This window comes from Zalophus californianus, chromosome 2, assembly GCF_009762305.2.
Source record: "Zalophus californianus isolate mZalCal1 chromosome 2, mZalCal1.pri.v2, whole genome shotgun sequence".
Taxonomy (NCBI): domain Eukaryota; kingdom Metazoa; phylum Chordata; class Mammalia; order Carnivora; family Otariidae; genus Zalophus; species Zalophus californianus.
The window spans coordinates 1,770,616-1,791,919 of NC_045596.1; the positions used below are offsets into that span (position 1 = coordinate 1,770,616).

Here is a 21,304-nt window from a genome sequence, read left to right on the forward strand (position 1 = left end):
TTACTGGAGTAATAAGAAAACTTTCATCTTTAGAGACAGGTTCTGAAATTTGCAATATGCAGCATCATTAAAACTTGAAGCTTCATTCAGCCACGCTCTCCTTTAACTGCCTTAGCCTCCAGCTGCGCCGACAAGTAGAAATTACGCAGAGATGAGGGAGAAGCTCCGTTTGCGGCTGACCAAGAGGAAAGAAGAGCAGCCTAAAAAGGCGGACCAGCTCTCGGACAGAGAGAGTGTGGTTGACCATCGAAGGGTGGAAGACTTGCTACAGTTCATAAACAGCTCAGAGACCAAGCCCGTGAGCAGCACTCGAGCCGCCAAGCGAGCCAGACACAAGCAGAGGAAGGTAAACCATGTGCCGGCGCAGTGCTGCTCGAGGGTGGCCCGTGGAGCCGGGCTGGCTGCGGTGGGCCTCGGGGCCATGTGCCCACGCTGCGGCCATGAGGGCCCCTGACCGTCTCCATCTCTGTGGCCTGAGCCGGAGCTGGTCAGAAGCCCCAGGTTGTGTTTTCAGGACTCGGCTTTCCCTTTTGTGTCACGGGTTTGTTGATGGATCTAAAACAAGCCTTTGGGTCCCTGTGGCCCGCGTGGGTGTGCCACAGCAGGCCTCTGTCTGAAAGAAGGGCCTTCTCTCCCAGGGAGGTTGAGGACGGAGCCCCTGGCAGGGAGGGAATAGAAGGGGGTCACTGTGGGCTCCTGGGCTCTTGGAGACTGTGGGAAAAGAAGTTATTTTGACACGAGGCTGGGACAGGGCCTTTGCCTCAGCGACATCCTTAGGACATAGTCTGAGTGCTCCCCATGCCCCGCTCCTTGTCCCCCGACTGGCAAAGGAGAGTCAGGCAGAGCCATCCCAGAAGAAGGCGGGCACGCACGTTGGCGTGAAGGGTCAGAGAGTAAGACACACAGCCATTGTGGGCGGCCCCGGGCACCTCGCCTTGTGACGTGGGCCACACCGAGGTCAGCATCTACCAAGACTAGGCAGCTCGGCCCGGCAGCGAATGTAGCATGCAGAGGCTGTCCGCTAGCAGGTGAGACACAGCGCTCTTCGTGTTCCGGCTCCGGGTGAGGGGACGGAGAGTGTCTGCTCTTCGGCGCCCCGGGGCTGCAGTGTGCCGCGGCCGTCCTGCTTTTAGCTTCCTAAAGAGCCAGGCCGCGGCAGGCAGACCCAGGCTGCGCACAGAGGGGGGCCTGCAAGGCCGACGGGGGCTCTGACGGCAGGACAGGTGGCTTGGGGAAGAGGCGAGGCCGCCGCGAGGCCCAGCAGAGATGGAGCGGGAGGACACTCCCAGAGCGGGCAGGGGATGGTGCCTCCACCTGTAGCTGCTTACGATGTGGAGACAGTTGTGATTGGATCGCCAGGAGCCCTGCTTGTACCTCACGCTCCTAATCGTGGGCTTTGAGGAGATAGGGGTCTGCCCAGCCCCATTAGAGGGGGGCACTGAGAACTGTTCTCCATTTGAGTGTTAGGTTAGGGCCCACTCACCCCGTGCGCTCGGTAACCTGCACCCCATCTCCATAGAGCGTCTGGTTGATGGGCTGGTTGTTGATAGGAAGGCACCACATACCTGCTTGTGGGTTCCCTATAGCTTCTGTTCTGGGGCGGGTTTGCTCCCGACCTGTGCTGTGGGAGACACTCTGCTCACTAGACACTGGACACAGGGGCCACTCCAGGAGTCTGCCTCCAAGGCTTTGCTTTGAACACATGGAAAAAGGATTTTGAGTAAGTTTTACTTGAATTGTTAAGTTAAATTTTTAAAACATCTGCCATTAAATTTTTAACAATTTATATTTAAGTTCTTCAAAATGACACTTTTTTAAAAATATTGTTTACTGAGTGTTGTGAACAATAATTAAAATCTGGAAGGACTTTTATTTTTTTAATTGTATTTTGTTTTATTTTTGGAAGGACTTTTAAATGCAAAATGTATTTGCCGAAGTCTTTTACTGGAGGGGCTCAGGGATGCAAAGAGTCAGGCACTCTTTACAGCCTTCATTTGTTTTCTAAGCAAAAAGAATAGTTTCCATGGAGGCTCCTGGACTAGGCATCACCGGTGAAGTCCAGTCTTCACTTGGACTGAAGTTAACTTAGTGCCAAGCTGGAGGGCAGAAGTAGCCAGTACCTGTTTGCTGTGTGATGTGGAACGTATCAGAATGCCACTTGCTCTGTCACGCTGGTGGAAGTATCTTGGGAGTTTGGTTTGTCTGCTAGGCTGGGAAAAAGGCATTTCAGGTTTTGAGTACACACTTTCAAAGTGTCTTGTCGATGTGCGCGTGAAGGCCCCAGCCTCGCCTGGAGAGGTGGCGCACCGGCAGCTGGCTGGTGGTGTCATCCGGCTGCCACACACACGGGAGGCTGGCACAGCAGCTGCTCTGACCTTGCTTTATTTTATTTATTTTTTAAGCAGGCTCCACGCCCAGCGCGGAGCCCAGTGCGGGGCTTGAACTCACGACTGTGAGATTGAGACCTGAGCCGAGATCAAGAGTCGGATGCTGAACTGGCTGAGCCACCCCGGCGCCCCTGGCCTTGTTTTAAAGAAGTGCTTAGTCACTAGGACAAAGGCTATAAAGAAGATTCTGTTAAGCACTACCCCTCCCCCCCGCCACAACCAATAAAGTAATAAATATATACCTTAGTAGAAAGATTAAATCCAATAATCTCGGAGAGTAAAATGATTTGGGTCAGGTATGTTTTAAGCTGTTTGGCTTATTATGACCTGTTTCAGGGTTTATGTTCTTACTATATGATTTGTTTTTATTTTTTTAATGTCTTAACGAAGAACACTTCCTGTTTTCTTAAGTTGCTGCTTCTTCTCGCATCACAGCTGGAGGAGAAAGCTCGCCTGGAAGCAGAGGCCCGGGCCCGGGAGCACCTGCACCTCCGCGAGGAGCAGCGACGGCAGCAGGAGGAGGAGGAGTTTCAGCGGCTCCAGGAGCTTCAGAAGCTGAGGGCTGCGAAAAAGAAGAAGAAGGAGAGGCCGAGTAAAGACTGTCCCAAGTTGGACATGCTTGCTAGAAACTTCCAGGCAGCAGCAGAGTCCGTACCCAACTCTGAAAACATACACAATGGCTCACTAGAGCAACTGGAAGAACCAGAAACCTCCTCTCACTCTCCTTCCAGACATGGGGACCACACAGAGCCCAGGCCAGGGCCGGCGGCCAACGGGGATGCTGCCAGCCCCGCGGACTCCAGAGACTCCACGCTCCTCCTCCCAAAGGAGGCCAGTGCGAAGCGGCAGGAGCCACTGTCTTTTCTCCTTGACATAATGCAGCACCACAAGGAGGGGAACGGCAAGCAGAAGCTCAAACAGACCAGCAAGGCCAGCAGCGAGCTGCTGAGGAAGCCAGCCGAGCCCCCCAAAGCCTCCGAGGGCCAGCCCAGACCCCGGCCCCAGACCGAGTCAAAGGCAAAAGTGCTTGACTTCACTTCCCTGGCGGAGCACAAAAGGGAGGACAGAAAAGTGAACAGTAACAACAATAACAAAAAGCAGCTGAACCACGTCAAGGAAGAGAGGTTGAATCCGGCCCCCCCAGAGCCTGCCTCCCCCAGTGAGCACCCTCAGGACAGCAAGCTGGTGCTGGCGGACTCTCCGCAGCCTAAGGGCAAGAGCAAGAAAAATAGGAAGAAGAAAGGAGACAGAGTCAGCAGTTCAATCGGTAAATAGGGAGCAGTGGGGAGTGTGGCCGGTGCCCCTGGTGCCCCTGTCGACTGGGGTGCTGGCTTGGGGCTACTTGTGGCTTTGCCACAGCAGGGAGACACAGATAGCCATTGTTGTTCCGTGTTGTTTTGAAATAATTATAGTACAAAGAATTCCTCTGCGGCTCGCTCCGATTCCCCAAACTCAGTGTGTACCACATCTGCTCTTTCTCCCTCTTTTATTGTTTTTCTGAGGCAAAGGAGAGTAATTTCAGACATGAGGCCCCTTTGCCCTTAAATACTTCACTGTATATTTTCTCAAAACAAGGATACTCTCTTACAAAACCACAAATACAGATATCAGAATTAAGAAATTAGTACTGATACAATAGCATGATCTTAATTATAGACCCTACTGCTATTTCTGCAGCCATCCCTTTAATTTCCTTTATAGAAAGAAAAAAAAAGTTAGTTTTTCCTGACACAGGATCCAGTCCAGGTCACATGTTATATCTCCTTAATTTCCTTTAATGAATTGGTTCCTCAGTTTCTCATGACCTTAACATTTCTAAAGAGTCAGTCCATTTATTTTTTTAGAATAATTTATTATTTGGAATAATTTCAGTTTGATTTTGTGTGCCATTTCTTGATCAGATTCAGAGTATGTGTTTTGGGCAGTGGTGCCGTGGAGGTGGTGGGTCCTTGCTGGTGCCCTTTATGTGGGGCACGGTGTCTGGTGACGGGGACTCAGCCTCCCCTGCTGCTGGTAACATCACTGGCGAGTCCTGCCCGAAATGGTTGTTCCTCCGTTGTTTGCCACGTGGTGATTTTTCTAACATTATTATTCCTTGGACAGTTCTTATTTGGTGCTTGCCTTCCCCCCGCCCCATGTATGGCTTTCATTCGTTCAGTTATTTAGATCAGGGTGGGTTCGTAGAGTCTTACTTTGTACTATAGACCATAGGCCTTTACTAACACTACTTATTTTGGTCCTCTGGCTGTCCCAGATGCAGTCGGTGACCCCTCAGATGGTCCCTCGACCCCATCACTCTTGGGGCCCTTGCTTACTTTCCTGCACAGTGAGATGTTCTGGGCTTATCTTGTACTTTCCCTGTCTCAGCCCTGAAGCTGCCGTTTTCCAGGGAGCCCTGGTTCTTTTTAGAGGAGTTTAGAAACCCAGATCCGGGTGCTGCTGCTTGCTGTGTGGTTTTGCTGCTAGACCCTTTCCACTGACACAGCCGGGAGTGGGGGAGGGGGGCGCATACGCAGCCTCCATGAGCATCTCATGTAGTTTCTGTTCACACCGAGGGCTTCGGTGGCGCTCCCCCTCGCCTCTCCACCTGCACAGCGCTGTGCGCAGTGTTTGACTAACGGAATGCACGAAAAGTAGGTTCAAAATTGCTCACCACCACCCCTCCCACCACCCCTACCCCCCACCCCCCACCACCCCTACCCCCCACCCCCCACCACCCCCCGTGAAAAGTCTCCAGGCTGAGGGCACGCGGGCTGGGGCTGGAGCGCAGCGGCGGGGAGGTGCCGGGAGGGGCGCCCGCACGGTCTGGTGCAGCTGCCGCTCTAGGCGCCTTTGTTTGTGTTCGGTTCCCTCCGCGTTGGTTTCCCCACCCCCAAAGCCTGGTTCTCCCTTTGCCACTTCACTTCCGCCCACTCCCTGTAGGTAACTACTCGGTTTCTCTCTTTTCTTTTTTACACAGAAGGTAACTTCTAGAGATCTTCTTTTGCCCCTTGCTTGCCCCTCCCGCCAACTGAACACGTTCGGGAAAGCGCGGAGCGCGATGGGTTCACAGAGCTCCTCCGCGCCGGGCTTGTGGCTGTCCGCGGGGCCGCCCTGGGCGCTGTTTCTTGCCAGGGACTCCCAAGAAGGCGGAGTGCCGAGTCAGGAGGCGGGGCGGGGACCGGCTCATCAGGCTGGTGACTTGAGCCAAGACGGGAGGTGATGTCAGTCCCCAGGGTAGCTTTCATGTGCATTTTCTCTAATTGCAGTGAGGTTATATTTTTAAGCATTGTTTGTCTCTTTTTCGTGAATTTTCTATTCACATTTTCTTCTTGGTTTTAAATTACGTTTTTGGTCTTTTTCCTTGCATTTTTAAGAGTCTTTCATATATTAGGAATATTAATTGGCCTTCTTTCTACCTACATCACAGGCTGCAGATACATACTCCTTTGGACTGTGTCTGTGATGCTTGCCAGCCATGCAGTAGTTTTCTTTTTCAGTTTTAGATAGTCATTTCATTGATCTTTTAGTGCCTCTGGATTTTAAAGTGGTCGGAAAGTGTTACTCTGACGCTAAGGTGGAAGAGGAATGTGCCTGTGCCTTCCGGGATTTCTGTAGCCCCACCTTTCTCATTTAGCCCCTGGTACATTTGGAGATTTTTCGTGGGTATCATGTGAGCCATGGGTCCGGTATTCTCTCTTCTTAAGGGGTTAGCCCACTGGCCCAGCACCAGTTACTAAAAATTCATCTTGCCCCGTGATTCAGGGTGCCTCCTCTGTGCTAAACTAAATCTCCCTGCGTCCTTGATCTACTCAGGAATCCCTGTTCTTTTCCTCCTCGCCTCTTCCTGAGCCCTCGCTGCACTGAGGTAGTTACTTCGGGAGCCCCAGGCGTTCAGCGAGGCCTCGCCTCCCGGCTGTTTTCCACTGCCGCCGCAGCTCTCCTTGCACGTCTGTGCTTCTGTACGAACTTTAGTGCCCGCGTGCCAGAGCCATAGTGTCTCTGTTGGGGTTGCGTTACATTTACAGATTAATTTAGGGAGAATTTATATCTTTATGTTGATTGTCCTTTCCAGAAATAGGAGTGTTTCTCCATTTGTTCAAGTCTACTTTTGTGACTTTTAGGAATGTTTTAAATTTTCTCTCATAGAAAGAGAGAAATGGAAATTGGTCTATTTGGTATTTCTGTTTCTAATGAGGTTAATTTTAGTAAACTATATTTCCATAGTAAATTATTCTTTTAGCTAGATTTTCCAACTTATTTACCTAGATGTCTGAAACTACATAGTTTTTAAAAATATTTTTCAATGGCTATTTTCTTTTTTAACAATTTTAATTTAAATTCTATTAATTAATGTATAATATATTATTGGTTTCAGAGGTACAGGCCTATGATTCATCAGTCTTATATAATACCCAGTGCTCATTGCATCACATGGCTTTCCTCTCTTCCCCTATGATCCTCTTTGTTTCTTATATTCCACATGTCAGTGAGATCATATGATAATTGTTTTTCTTTGATTGACTTATTTCGCTTAGCACAATGTCCTCTAATTCCATCCACATCATTCAAATGGCAAGATTTCTTTTTTTTGATGGCTGTGTAATATTCCATTGTATATATATACACCACATCTTCTTTATCCATTCATTTGTCAATGGACACCTATTGTGGACATTACTGCTATAAACATTGGGGTGCATGTGCCCCTTTGGATCACTGTATTTGTGTCTTTGGGGTAAATACCCAGTAGTGCAATTGCTGGGTTGTATGGTAGCTCTTATTTTCAACTTTTTGAGGAACCTCCATACTGTGTTCCAGAGTAGCTGCACCAGCTTGCATTCCCACCAACAGTGTAGGAGGGTTCCCCCTTCTCTGCATCCTCGCCAACATCTGTCATTTCCTGACTTGTTAATTTTAGCCATCTGACTGGTGTGAGGTGGTATCTCATTGAGGTTTTGATTTGGATTTCCCTTCTGCCGAGCCATGTTTAGCACTTTTTCATGTGTCTGTTGGCCATTTGGATGTCTTCTTTGGAGAAATGTCTGTTCATGTCTTCTGCCCATTTCTTGATTGGATTATTTGTTCTTTGGGCATTGAATTTGATAAGGTCTTCATAGATTTTGGATACTAGCCCTTTATCTGATATGTCATTTGCATATATCTTCTCTCATTCTGTCGTTTGTCTTTGGTTTTATTGACTGTTTCCTTTGCTGTGCAAAAGCTATTTATCTTAATGAAGTCCCAATAGTTTATTTTTGCCTTTGTTTCCCTTGCCTTTGGCGATGTTTCTAGGAAGAAGTTGCTGCGGGTGAGGTCAAAGAGGTTGCTGCCTGTGTTCTACTTTAGGATTTTGATGGACTCCTGTCTCACCTTTAGGTCTTTCAATCATTTTGAGTCTCTTTTTGTGTGTGGTGTAAGGAAATGGTGCAGTTTCATTCTTCTGCATGTGGCTGTCCAATTTTCCCAACACCATTTGTTGAAGAGACTGGTTTTTTTCCATTGGACATTCTTTCCTGCTTTGTTGAAGATTAGTTGACCATAGAGTTGAGGGTCCATTTCTGGGTTTCCTATTCTGTTCCATTGATCTGTGTGTTTTTGTGCCAGTACCATACTGTCCTGATGATTACAGCTTTGTAATAGAGCTGGAAGTCCGGAATTGTGATGCCACCAGCTTTGGCTTTCTTTTTTCAACATTCCTTTGGCTACTTGGGGTCTTTTCTGGTTCTATACAAATTTTAGGATTATTTGCTCCAGTTCTGTGAAAAAAGTGGATGGTATTTTGATAGGGATTGCATTGAATGTGTAGTTTGCTCTAGGTAGCATAGATATTTTACAGTATTCTTCCAATCCGTGAGCATGGGATGTTTTTCCATTTCTTTGTGTCTTCCTCAGTTTCTTTCATGAGTGTCCTATAGTTTTCTGAGTACAGATTCTTTGCCTCTTTGGTTAGATTTATTCCTAGGTATCTTACGGTTTTGGGTGCAATTGTAAATGAGATCGACTCCTTAATTTCACTCTCTTCTCATTGTTAGTGTATAGGATGCAGCTGATTTCTATGCATTGACTTTATATCCTCCCACTTTGCTGAATTCCTGTATGAGTTCTAGCAGTTTTGGGGGTGGAGACTTTTGAGTTTTCCACACAGAGTATATCATCTGCGAAGTGTGAGAGTTTGACTTCTTTGCCAATTCAGATGCCTTTTATTTCTTTTTGTTATCTGATTGCTGCGGCTAGGACTTCTAGTAGTATGTTGAACAATAACGGTGAGAGTGGACATCCCTGCTGTGTTCCTGACCTTAGGGGAAAAGGCTGTGGGCTTTTCATATATGGCGTTTATGATACTGAGGTATGTTCCCTCTATCCCACACCATGAAGAGTTTTAATCAAGAAAGGATCCTGTCCTTAGTCAAATGCTTTTCCTGTCTTTTGAGAGGATCTCTTGAGAGGATCATACGGTTCTTGTCCTTTTATATATGTAGTATATCACAGTGATTGGTTTGCGGATTCTGAGCCAACCTTGCAGCCCAGGAATAAATCGCACTTGGTCGTGGTGATTAATCCTTTTAATGTACTGTTGGATCCTACTGGCTAGATTTTGGGGAGAATTTTTGCATCCATGTTCATCAGGGATATTGGTCTGTAATTCTCCTTTTTGGTGGGGTCTTTGTCCCGTTTTGGGATCAAGGTAATGCTGGCCTCATAGAAAGAGTTTGGAAGTTTTCCTTCCATTTCTGTTTTTTGGAACAGTTTCAGAAGAATAGGTATTAATTCTTCTTTAAATGTTTGGTAGAATTCCCCTGGGAAGCCATCTGACCCTGGGCTCTTGTTGGGAGATTTTTAATGACTGCTTCAGTTTCTTTGCTGGTTACAGGTCTGTTCAGGTTTTCTCTTTCTTCCTGTTTCAGTTTTGGTAGCTTATACATCTCTAGGAATGCATCCATATCTTCCACATTGCCTAATTTGTTGGCATATAGTTGCCCATAATATGCCCTTATAATTGTTTGTATTTCTTCAGTGTTGGTTGTGATCTCTCCTCTTTCACTCATGATTTTATCTATTTGGGTCCTTTCTCTCTTCTTTTTGATAAGTCTGGCCAGGGGTTTATCGATCTTATTAATTCTTTCAAAGAACCAGCTCCAAGTTTTGTTGATCTGTTCTGTTGTTCTTTTGGTTTCTATTTCATTGATTTCTGCTCGGATCTTTATTATTTCTCTTCTCCTGCTTGGTTTAGGCTTTATTTGCTCTTCTTTCTCCAGCTCCTTTAGGTGTAAGGTTAGGTTGTGTATTTGAGACCTTTCTTGTTTCTTGAGAAAGGCTTGTATTGCTATATACTTCCCTCTTAGGACCTCCTTTGCTGCATCCCAAAGATTTTTTTTTTTTTAAAGATTTTATTTATTTGACAGAGACACAGTGAGAGAGGGAACACAAGCAGGGGGAGTGGGAGAGGGAGAAGCAGGCTTCCCATGGAGCAGGGAGCCTGACGCAGGGCTCAATCCCAGGACCCTAGGGTCATGACCTGAGCCGAAGGCAGACGCTTAACGACTGAGCTACCCAGGCGCCCCATCCCAAAGATTTTGAACAGTTGTGTTTTCATTTTCATTTGTTGCCATGAATTTTTTAAACCTTTAATTTCCTGGTTGACCCATCCATGCTTTAGTAGCCTCCATGTATTTTAGCCTCCATGTATTTGAGTTCTTTCCAAATTTCCTCTTGTGATTGAATTCCAATTCCACAAAGCATTGTGGTCCGAAAATATGCAGGAAACAATCCCAGTATTTGGTACCGGTTGAGACCTGATTTCTGACCCAGGATGTGATCCATTCTGGAGAATGTTCCTTGTGCACTTGAGAAGAATGTGTATTCTCTTGCTTTGGGATGGAATGTTCTGAATATATCTGTGAAGTCCATTTGGTCCAGTGTGTCATTTAAAGTCTTTATTTCCTTGTTGATCTTTTGCTTAGATGATCTGTCCATTGCAGTGAGGGGGGTGTTAAAAGTCCACTACTATTATTGTATTATTGTTGATGTATTTCTTTGATTTTGTTATGAATTGGCTGCTCCCATGTTAGGGGCATAAATATTTACAGTTGTTAGATCTTCTTGTTGGATAGACCCTTGAATTATTATATAGTGTCCTTCCTCATCTCTGATTATGGTCTTTGATTTAAAATTTGATTTGTCTGTTATAAGGATTGCCATCCCAGCTTTCTTTTGATGTCCATTCGCATGATAAATGGCTTTCCACCCCCTCCCTTTAAATCTAGAGGTGTCTTTCAGTCTAAAATGAGTCTCTTGCAGACAACATATCGATGGGTCTTGTTTTTTGTTGTTGTTGTTGTTCTTGTTTTATCCAATCTGATACCCTGTGTCTTTTGATTGGGACATTTAGCCCATTTATGTGCAGAGTAATTATTGAAAGATACAAATTTAGTACCATTGTATTACCTGTAAAGTGACTGATAATTTATATTGTCTCTGTTTCTTTCTGGCCTGTGTTACTTTGGGGCTTTCTCTTTGCTTAGAGGACCCCTTTTAATATTTCTTGTAGGGCTGGTTTGGTGATCACAAATTCTTTTAGTTTCTGTTTGTCCTGGAAGCTTTTTATCCCTCCTATTTTGAATGATATCCTAGCTGGATAAAGTATTCTTGGCTGCATATTTTTCTCATTTAGCACCCTGAATATATCATGCCAGTCCTTTCTGGCCTGCCAGGTCTCTTGTGAGTAGGTCTGCTGCCAGTCTAATGTTTTAGTCCTTCTAAGTTACTGACCTCTTGTCCCCAGCTGGTTTTAGGATTTTCTCTTTGTCTCTGAGATTAGCAAGCTTCACTATTATACGTCAGGGTGTTGGCCTACTTTTAATGATATTGAGAGGGGAGTTCTCTGTGCCTCTTGGATTTTGATGCCCATTTCCTTCCCCAGATTAGGGAAGGTCTCCACTATAATTTGCTCCAATATGCCTTCTGCCCACCCTTCCTCTTCTTCTGGGGTCCCAGTTATTCTAATATTGTTTTGCTTTATGGTGTCACTTATCTCTTGAATTCTGCCCTCGTGATCCAGTAGTTGTTTGTCTGTCCTTGTCTCAGCTTCTTTATTCTCCATCATTTGGTCTTCCATATCACTAATTCTCTCTTCTGCCTCATTTATCCTAGCAGAGCCGCCATTTTTTTATTGCATCTCATCAATAGCCTTTTTGATATTGACTTGGTTAGATTTTAGTTCTTTTATTTCTCCAGAAAGGGATCCTCTAGTGTCTTCCATGCTTTTTTCAAGCCCAGCTCGTATCTTTATAATTGTTATTCTGTACTCTAGTTCCAACGTCTTATGTCCATACTGGTTAAGTCCCTGGCAGTCAGTACTGCCTCTCGCTCTCTTTTTTTGAGGTAAGTTTTTCCATCTTATCATTCTGTCCAGAGACGAATAGATGAACGAGAGAACAAAATACTAAAATGGCAACAGTGACCCCAGAGAACTATACACTAAACAAGTCAGACCCAAAACTGAAACACGAAAAGAAAAAAAGAGAATATAATCAGACCAGTGAGCAGAATAGAGCAATACACTGGATTCTGTGTGTATTTTGGTCTGTTTTTTAGAAAACTAGATCCCAAATTTGTAAAGAGAGAAGAACTTAAATATGTATAACAATAAAGTCAAATACAACGAAAAGATAGAATGTAACTGTAAAAATGGAAATTAAAAGACAGGAAGAACAAAAGAGAAGAAAAACAAACAAAAAAGGGATATAAACAGGTTAACAGAACAGAGCAATATACTGTCTCCTGAGTGTATTTTGGTCAGTTAGAAAAAACTACGTCTCAAAATTGTAAAGAAAGAAAAACTTTTTATACAAAAATAAAGTTAAATATATTGAAAGGATAGAATGTAACTAAAGATGAAAATTTTAAAAGACTTTAACAACAACAACAAAAAAAACCCCACCCCCCAAAAAACAACAACAAGAGGATATGAGCAGACAGGTGAATAGAGCAGAACCATTCACTAGATTTTGGGTGTATTTTGGTCTGTTAGTACAATGAAGGGGTAGAGTGTAACTGTAAAAATGAAAATTAAAAAATTTTGTTTTTAAAGATTTTATTTATTTATTTGACAGAGACACAGCAGGAGAGGGAGCACAAGCAGGGGGAGCCTGCTTCTCCCTCTCCCACCCCCCCCCCGCTTGTGTTCCCTCTCTTGCTGTGTCTCTTTCTGTCAAATAAATAAAATCTTTAAAAAAAAAATAAAAAGGAGTTGATAAAAAAAATTGGTTGAAAAAGGAAAAAAAATTTTTTTAAGATTTTTATTTATTTATTTGTCAGAGAGAGAGAGCGCATGAGCAAGCACAAGCAGAGGGAGAAGCAGATTCCCCGCTTAGCAGGGAGCCCAACAGGGGCTCGATCCCAGGACCCTGGATCATGACCTGAGCCGAAGGCAGACGCTTAACTGACTGAGCCACATAGGCATCCCAAGAAAAAAAAAATTTTTTTTTAAGTTGAAAGACTAATGAATCATGGTAAAAAAAAAAAAGCCATGAATTCTATGTGCAGTATTCCCCTAGCGCTGGAGTTCTCCTATTCTCCTTGATCGATCAACTTGGTCTTGGCTTGCTGGCTGTTCGTGCTGATCTTCTGGGGGAGGGGCCTGTTGCCGTGGTTCCCAAATGTCTTTGCCGGAGGCGGAATTGCCCCGCCCTTGTCGGTCCGGGCTAAGCAAGCTGCTCGGGTTTGCTCTCAGGAGCTTTTGTTCCCTGCAAGCTCTCGGTGCAGCTTTGGAGGACCAGGGTGAAAATGGTGGCCTCCCAATCTCCGCCTGGAGGAGCCGAGAACTCGGGGCCCCGCTCCTCAGTGCGCCCCCAGAGAAAAGCAGTCACTCCCTTGTCCCCGGTCTCCGGCCGCACTCCGTGCTCACCCGGCCTGTGCCCGAGCGTTGCTATCTCTGGCACCCGACCCCGTGTGGAGTCTCCAAACCCGGCAGATCCTTGCGGTGCGCTCCCGCGCCGCTCCTCCCGGGGGAGGAAGGGGAGTATCCCCGGCTCTGCCGCTTGTTGGGTCCCTGCTGGAGGAGCAGTGGCCCGACTGGGCCGCGGATCACAGTTTACGGCAACCCCGAGCTGAGAGCCCGCGCCTCGGCTCCGTCTCTGCAGCCGGCTTCCCCGCTCCGATCCCTGGGAGCTCTGCCGCACTCAGGCACCCCCGGTCTTTCTGTGACCCCGAGGGTCCTGAGACCACACTGTCCCGCGAGGGTTCCACCCCCGCTTAGCCACTGCACTGACGTCCCTCCACCGAGGGACTTCTAAAAGGTCCGATTTTGTGCTCCGCGGCTCTAGCACTTGCCAGAAGCGGCCGACGGAGGCCCCCTCCCCCGCCATCTATCCTTCCGAATATCACCTCGGGTTCACTTCTCGGCACGTCCTACCTTCCAGTAAGTGGTCGCTTCTCTGTTCAGAGAGTTGTAGCTACTCTCCTCTTCGATCTCCTGTTGAGTTCGTAGGTGTTCAGAATGGTTTGATCCCTATTCAGCTGAATTCCTGAGACCAGATGAAATCCAGGTCTCCTACTCCTCCGCCATCTTGCTCTGCCTCCTCACCATTTCTTATTTTGTGTATTTGTGTTTTCTCCCCATTCTGTTTCATTCAGCTAATTAATAGCTTGTTGTTTATTTTGAGAATGCCCGAGTGGATCAGTGAGTGGGGCATGTGACTCTTGATCTCGGGGTTGTGAGTTCAAGCCCCACGTTGGGTGTGGAGCCCACTTTAAAAAAAAAAAAAAGTTTGTGTATTTTATTCACTTTTTTTTTAAAAAAACAGGCTGTTCATTAGCTAGGTTTACTGTTCTTTCTAATATCTCATCAATTTCTGCTTTTATCTTTATTTTCTTCCCGTGCTTGCTTTTACTTTGTTGTTTACTTTCTAACTTTTTGATTTGGGAATTTAGCTCATTTGTTTTCATTCCACAATTTTTTATTGCTCGAAGTATTTAGCACTTCAAATTTTCCTCTGATCATTCCTTTAAATATATTTCATAGTCTGATAATGTTTCCATTGGCATTTTGTTTTAAGAAATTCAGGAATTTCTTTGTTTTTGTCCCCTCCTTTGCCCAGTAGTTTAATAGGTGGCTTTTAGGTTTCCTGGTGGAAGAGTCTTTTTTTTCTTTTTTTTTAAGATTTTATTTATTTGAGAGAGAGTAAACAAGTGGGGGGTGGGTGGCTGAGAGAGAAGGAGAAGCAGATTACCTGTTGAGCAGGGAACCTAATACTGGGCTCGATCCCAGAATCCTGGGATCATGACCTGAGCCAAGCGCAGACACCTCACAGACTGAGCCACCCAGGTTCCCCTGGGAAAGCCTTTTTTATGTTAATAATTTCTAGCTTTTCTGCATTGCGATCAGAGACCATTATTCATAATATTTCTGCTTTATGGAATTTCCTGATATTTTCCTTGTGACCAGCTTTTGTAACTGCTCTGTATACACTTGAGATAAAAATGTATTTTTTTCTGTTGTCATGGTGAAAATTGAATGTATATATCTCCATGATGTATCGATCAATAATATTTAGGGTTAGGTCTTCTGTTTCCTTCCTGGTTTTTTGTCCTCTTGACCTGTCTTCTGTTATTTATTTATTTATTTATATTTTAAAGATTTTATTTCTTTGACAGAGAGAGACACAGCGAGAGAGGGAACACAAGCAGGGGGAGTGGGAGAGGGAGAAGCAGGCTTCCCGCGGAGCAGGGAGCCCGATGTGGGGCTCGATCCAAGGACCCCGGGACCATGACCTGAGCCGAAGGCAGACGCTTAACCAATGAGCCACCCAGGCGCCCCTGTCTCCTGTTATTTATTATTAATGAGTTTCTAGGTTTTCTTGTCTTTCTTGCAATTTTGCTTTATAAAGTGGTGTTTGTATTTGGTGCACATTGCTAACTAATATCTTTTCAGTGAATTCAGGGTTTTAGTACTAAAAAATGTCCTTTCATTGTGCTTTTGCCTTGAATTCTACTTTGTCTAAAGGTGGTGATCGCTGCGCCCCCGCTCTTTGTGTCTCCATTCGCCTGGCGGGACACTTCTGTTCTCATCCCTGAGTCCCTCAGTGGTAGCTCCTTCTCTGATTTCAGACAGCACAAATCTTGAATCTTGCTTTGTGAGCCAAATGGAAAATCTTATCTGGAGGTAATTTAAGCCCCTTTCTCATATATTATTACTATGTGCTTTGTCTCAGCTCCGACGACATTTTATAATTAGTCTGTATATTTTATATTTGCTGTTGTTTTTTCTATATGATTTTCTTTTCTTAGCTTTTATTTTTGACAATCATCGACGTTTAAGAAAGTTGGCGATCTTGCCTGAGTGCATTCCTCCACACTTGCACTGTTGGCCCGTCGTTGGTTTCCTCGCTTACCTTCCACAGCTGGCTTCAAGGCAGCCTCTCTGACACCACTTACTGCCTGGACAATAGTCCGTGAACTGCTTCCATCCTTTCCACTCCCCACCTTTTGCAGTCCCTTTTCTTCCATTTCCCAGCTGCATTATTTCTGCTATGTCAGACACAGGGCGTTTATAGGTCTCCATCTGACTGCATCCCATGCTGGTGTTGGTCCTCCTGTGAAGTGTTCCCTGTCCTCTTCCGGTTGGATGATGCTCACCGTTAGGCGCGCGTCCTCGAGTGGGGGTCAGGGGCATAGAATTCTCTGAGCTCTGGCAAAGCGAAATGTTTCCTACAGTCTTAATAATGTACAGAAGCCTAGCCTGGCTGGGTCACACTTTCCACTCTGATTAATGTAGCTTTGCTGTTGTGAAAAATATTTTCCTGGTACTGAATCTGGTTATGGTTTTGTCACTTTTTTTTCTTATGCCAAGATGTTCACTAGTGATTATTAATTCTGATCAGAAGAAAAGAAGATTAGAAATTGCTTTCAAAGACAGCTTTTCCAGCAGATATACCTGCTCTATTCACTTTTGTCATTGTTCCTCTTCCAGAACTGTTAATGGAAGGACTGTTGATCAGAGACTCGCTCTCCTAGACTTCACTTTCATTACATCTCTAAACACTCCTGCCCTATGTCGCCCTTCCCCATACACCAGGATTTCTTTGAACCGGGCCTCAGCAAGTCTAGTTGGCAGGCAGGCGAGGTCTGCAGGTGGACATGTAGATGAAGGCCCAATCGGAATAGTCTTGGTGTGGCCAGGGAGGAATGGATTGGGCCGTGGACACAGGGCAGCTGTGAGCTGCGTGTGTTGTGAGGATGAGTCTGCACTGGCTGGGTTGGGCAGGGTGGAGCCCGGCTGGGAAGCTGGTGAAGGCCAGCTCTGATGCAGCAGCAGTGGGTAGAGATTGGGTGGGGGCGGTCCTAGACTGTTCACAGAGAATTTGCTGGGCCGGTAGAAGCCATGACGTGAGAGTGAGGCGGGGCTGAGGTTCCCCGTCAGAAACGGAGCAGGCTCACAGCACACCATACTGGGGGGCAGATGCCTGAAGGTGCCTGTAAAGGAGCTAGCTGCAGGGACGTGCAACTCACGAAAGCAGTCTGGGGCAGTGGGGGAGGTTTGGTGGTGTCCGTATCCCCATGGAAGGAGGGGTTGGTGGGGGCGGGGGTAGTGCAGAGGAAAGCTGGGCGCAGGGAGCTCTGGGTGCCAGCAGTGGGTGGCTGGGAGGGGCTGTGGTCATGCAGGTCCCTATGGGGAAGCTCTTTGCAGACGTTTCTGTGAGCTCACAGATGTGAAGGCACTCTGCCTGGTGGTCTAAGTCAGCAAAACGTTAGCTGCCATTCCAGCTTATGCTACTGTCAGAGTGCCCCAGTGAAAGGAACAAAGGTGTGTCTTTGTTTTCTACAGAGGACAAAAAATTATCCCATGCTAAAGACTGCAGGGAAGTGGGGACTCTGTACCTTCCTTTGCGGATGGGGCCAGGTGTTGTGTGTGCACCACCAGCTCTCTTGTGCGCTGACGTAGCCTCTGGTGCCCAGGGCTCAGGCAGTACCCAGGATCCCACAGATTGTAACAGACAGGGTGGGCAGAGAAGAAGCACGAAGTTGAACCCCTCAAACTTGCTGAGATTCAAGGATTTGGAATAATTCTGAATCATTAGTCTCCCTGCCATCCTGCCTGTTTTCAAAGAAGGTGATTTAACTGCAAAGTGAAATACAGCCTTCCTTTTTTATTGGAACGGCCTGAAAAGTGTTTGATGATGTCTCTGGGATGCTGCACGTATAACTGAATGCCTGGGAGAGCCATCTTCCAATAGAGGTTGGTGTCGATGTCCCTGGTACAGTCAGTCGTGTCCTGTTGCTGTGAGGGGCACTTGCAAGGGACAGCATTCGCCTCCCTATGGGGCTGCCTTCTGGGCTTCTGTTCACTAGCATGCCCCCACTCCTTCCTGCCCTCCTGTAGGGACTTAGGACAGACTCTGGGCTTGCAAGCACCTTAGGTTTCAGGGAGTCTTCTCAAGGGCCCTCCCATCACGGAAATGTGTCAAGTAAAGACCAGTCACTTGGGGAATCTGGGTGCCAGCAAATGGATCTCTTCTAGTGGGACCTGAAGCCACAGTTGCTTCGCTCAGCAAACTTGTGAGTTCCGTAATTTCCAGGTTGAACATGGAAGTTCACAAGCACATGAGAGACATCTGCCCTCCTTGGGCTGTTTGTAAAGTCTCATTTTAGAGAAAATTTTCAGTTTGTGAAGTTATTAAAATTAAGTAAAGCCAGGTAATCTGTTCTCTTGTAATCTGACTTGCCTCTTTTCTTTCATTTTACAGATGATGTCTTTCTGCCTAAAGATATCGACCTAGACAGCGTGGATATGGATGAGACAGAGAGGGAAGTGGAGTATTTCAAAAGGTAAATGTTATGGCTTTGTGTCTGAAATGATGGTTTCACGGCTTCCAGACATGACCCTCCTGACCCTCCCGACCCTCCCCTGGCATTGCTGCTGTCATGGATACAAGTTCTGTCAGCTAGCCGAGGGGCCTGTCACACACGTCCCCCCACAGTCCTAGCACACACACGGGCCTCCTCACTCACCCTCACACCCGGTCACCTCTCCCCACCCCTCTGTGTGAAGACTGGTTGAGGATGGTGGCTCCGGACCAGCAGCATCAGGGAGCAGGCCCCTCCCCAGACCTGCTGAATCACTCTTGGGAGGGACCCAACATCTGTGTTGTCACAAGCGTCCCTGGTCATCCTCATGTGTGCTGACATTGGAACACACTGATATGGCATGCTTTTAGGGAGAAAAGTAACATCTTAGAGATTCGCTCAGTTTTCCTGCTAAGCAGATTTCATTAGTACTGTGTTCAATAGTATTTTATCTACTTTGTGAATTATGGCAAGCAAATTTCATTTTAAAGTTTCTTGTTCCTTCTTTAACCTGTTTGTTTCAGATAATACACACATACACACACAAAAGGAGCAGGTAGTTTGCAGTGCAAAAAGTCATTAACTCATATCTGAAATATTGTAGGGGCATCTGGGTGACTCAGTCGGTTAAGTGTCTGACTCTTGATCTCAACTAAGGTCTTGATCTCGAGGTCAGGAGTTCAAGCCCCGCATTGGGCTCCACGCCTAGCACAGAGCCTCCTTAAAAAAAAATAAAAGATGAAAAAAATAAAATAAATAAATAAAAGATAAAAATAAATGAAATATAGAATTCTAAATGACTCTGGAAGTTATGTTTATTATATAATTTATGTATGTGTGCGTGTGTGTATGTATCTCATCTTAGAGTAAAGCATTTGCTAAAGATGGACGTCCATCCTAATAAAAACTCATACGTAGGCCTAGCATATCCTTAACATAATAAAAGGTACCCATAAAATACAATAAATGCCATAGTTACAGTGAAACATTAAAAGCTATCCCTTGAGATTAAAAAAGAAAAAAGAAGATAAGGAAGCCCAATGTTACAACTTCTGTTTGTGAAGGTGTGAGAAGAAACAGAGGGCTAAGGATCAGAAGGAAGAAATAGAATTGTCATTCTCAGGTGATGGAAGTGTGTTTGTACAAAGAATCTGTAAGCAAATCACTTGAGTTACTAAGACAGTTTGCCCCGAAGTTGGATTCTAGGGAGCATTTTGTGGATAAAGGCAGAACTTTGGAGAGATATTTTCCCAAGGTAGACCTGTAGGACTCATATACTTTAAAATCATGCATGACCTTATAAACAAAGATTATCAAACACCCAAGCCCTGGGGAAAAGAAACATCTAGAAATGAAAAATGTAATGAGTAAAATCAAGATGTTAATAGATACATGTTAAATAGACATTGCTGAAGAGGGAATTTGTGAACTAGAAGAACTATCTGAAAGATGTACCCAGAATGCACCCACACACAAGGAAATTAGAAAAGAGGAAAGAGGTTCAGACACATGGAGGAGAGACTGAGTCTGACAGACATTTAACTGGAGCCCCCCTAGGAGAATGTGAAGGCTACAGAAAAGCTATATTTGAAGAGATACAGCGCCTGGGGATTTTGCAGAGCTAATGAGAAATCCAAATCTACAAATTCAGAAACACAACATACACCAATGGGATAAACAAACAAAAATCCATTCTTCAACATAGTAGATGTGAAACCAGAAGACCATGGGGTGATATTTACAGCGTTGAGAGAAAGTTGTCAGTCTGTAACTGTGTATCCCACAAACCTGTTCTTTTCCATAATAAAGAAAAACTAAAGGGACTTGCTCCAAAGACATCTGTGTTTAAAAAAAATCTTCAAAAGAGAAAGATATCTCAGAAAGACAGTGTGATTTGCAGGAAGGAGAGAGAGAAACAGCCTGATAAATGTTGTTAAATAAAACATTTTCTTTGTAACAAGATAGTAATAATGTCTAATTGACATTATGTCTGAAAGAACCACCGTATTGAACAGCAATAGCATGTAAGCTGGGTGTGAAATGAAGCTGAGCATCCTCACGTCCTTTTCTGGTTGAGGTATTTAACAGGTATTTAATATTCAGACTTGAAGCTAAATGGGTGATACAGTTTCACAAGTAAGCATTGAAAGAATAGAAATAGGGTGTATAAATTGCTAATCTGTAGAAGGAAAAAAATCAAAACTCAAAATGAAAAAAATAAATGTAAAGAAAGTACAGTAAACAAATTTTAAAAACACGAGAGACACAAGTTCAGTTTTATCAGCAACCATAAGAGAAAAAAAAGTTTGTCAGATTGTGTTAACGATTTTCAGTACACACACACATGCTTACACACGCGCACACACACTCTCTGTTTATAAGAACATACCTAAAATACAGTGAATAGAAAGATGGACGTAAAGGGCGCCTGGGTGGTTCAGTTGGTTAAGCGACTGCCTTCGGCTTGGGTCATGATCCTGGAGTCCTGGGGTCGAGTCCCGCATCGGGCTCCCTGCTCGGCGGGGAGTCTGCTTCTCCCTCTGACCCTCCCCCCTCTCATGCTCTCTCTCTAACAAATAAAATCTTTAAAAAAAAAAAAAAAGGTGGACGTAAAGAGGAAGCTGTTGTATAATTATGTTATTATCATCCAGAATATGGATTAATATAAGGGACAGATAAAGGTGGCTACATGGTGCTAAAAGGTTCAGTGTGTGAGGAAGACATAGAAATTTTAAACTAGGTACTAAATGAAATAGCCTCAAAATACAAACGGGAAATAGTTTGGGCTTCATAGAGGATCCGATCCCCCTCCCGTGTAGGACATCTCCAGCTGTCTCCGTGTGGCCGCTTGCTTGAGCAGCGCCCACATCCACAGGGATGTGGAAGGTGGATACAGATGAAAGTGCGTCCAGGGAACAGGGCGTCTGTGTTCTTGGGCCCACAGAGGACGCTCATGGAGGCGGAGCGGGTACTGGGCCACAGAAAGGACGGCGCAGAAGTTTCAGAGAAGGAATATGTGTAACTGTGTTCTCTGACACCACATTTAGGTCGGCAATTTACAAGAAGTACATTTTTAAGTCCCTAAGTATTTG

At 45.3% G+C, this 21,304-nt stretch overlaps 1 protein-coding gene across 6 annotated transcripts in view; it reads left to right on the plus strand.

The window, feature by feature from the left end:
* Nucleotides 1-21,304, plus strand: part of FAM193A (family with sequence similarity 193 member A) — a 163,275-nt gene that overhangs the window by 132,831 nt on the left and 9,140 nt on the right. For 4 of the 6 annotated variants that reach the window (XM_027598303.1, XM_027598302.1, XM_027598305.1 and 1 more), the window contains exons 18-20: nucleotides 116-346; nucleotides 2,799-3,654; nucleotides 18,113-18,194. In XM_027598303.1, the coding sequence (XP_027454104.1) occupies nucleotides 116-346; nucleotides 2,799-3,654; nucleotides 18,113-18,194 (1,169 nt within the window). The remainder of the gene's footprint in view (nucleotides 1-115; nucleotides 347-2,798; nucleotides 3,655-18,112; nucleotides 18,195-21,304) is intronic. The other 2 variants (XM_027598307.1, XM_027598306.1) reach the window with 1 other exon arrangement.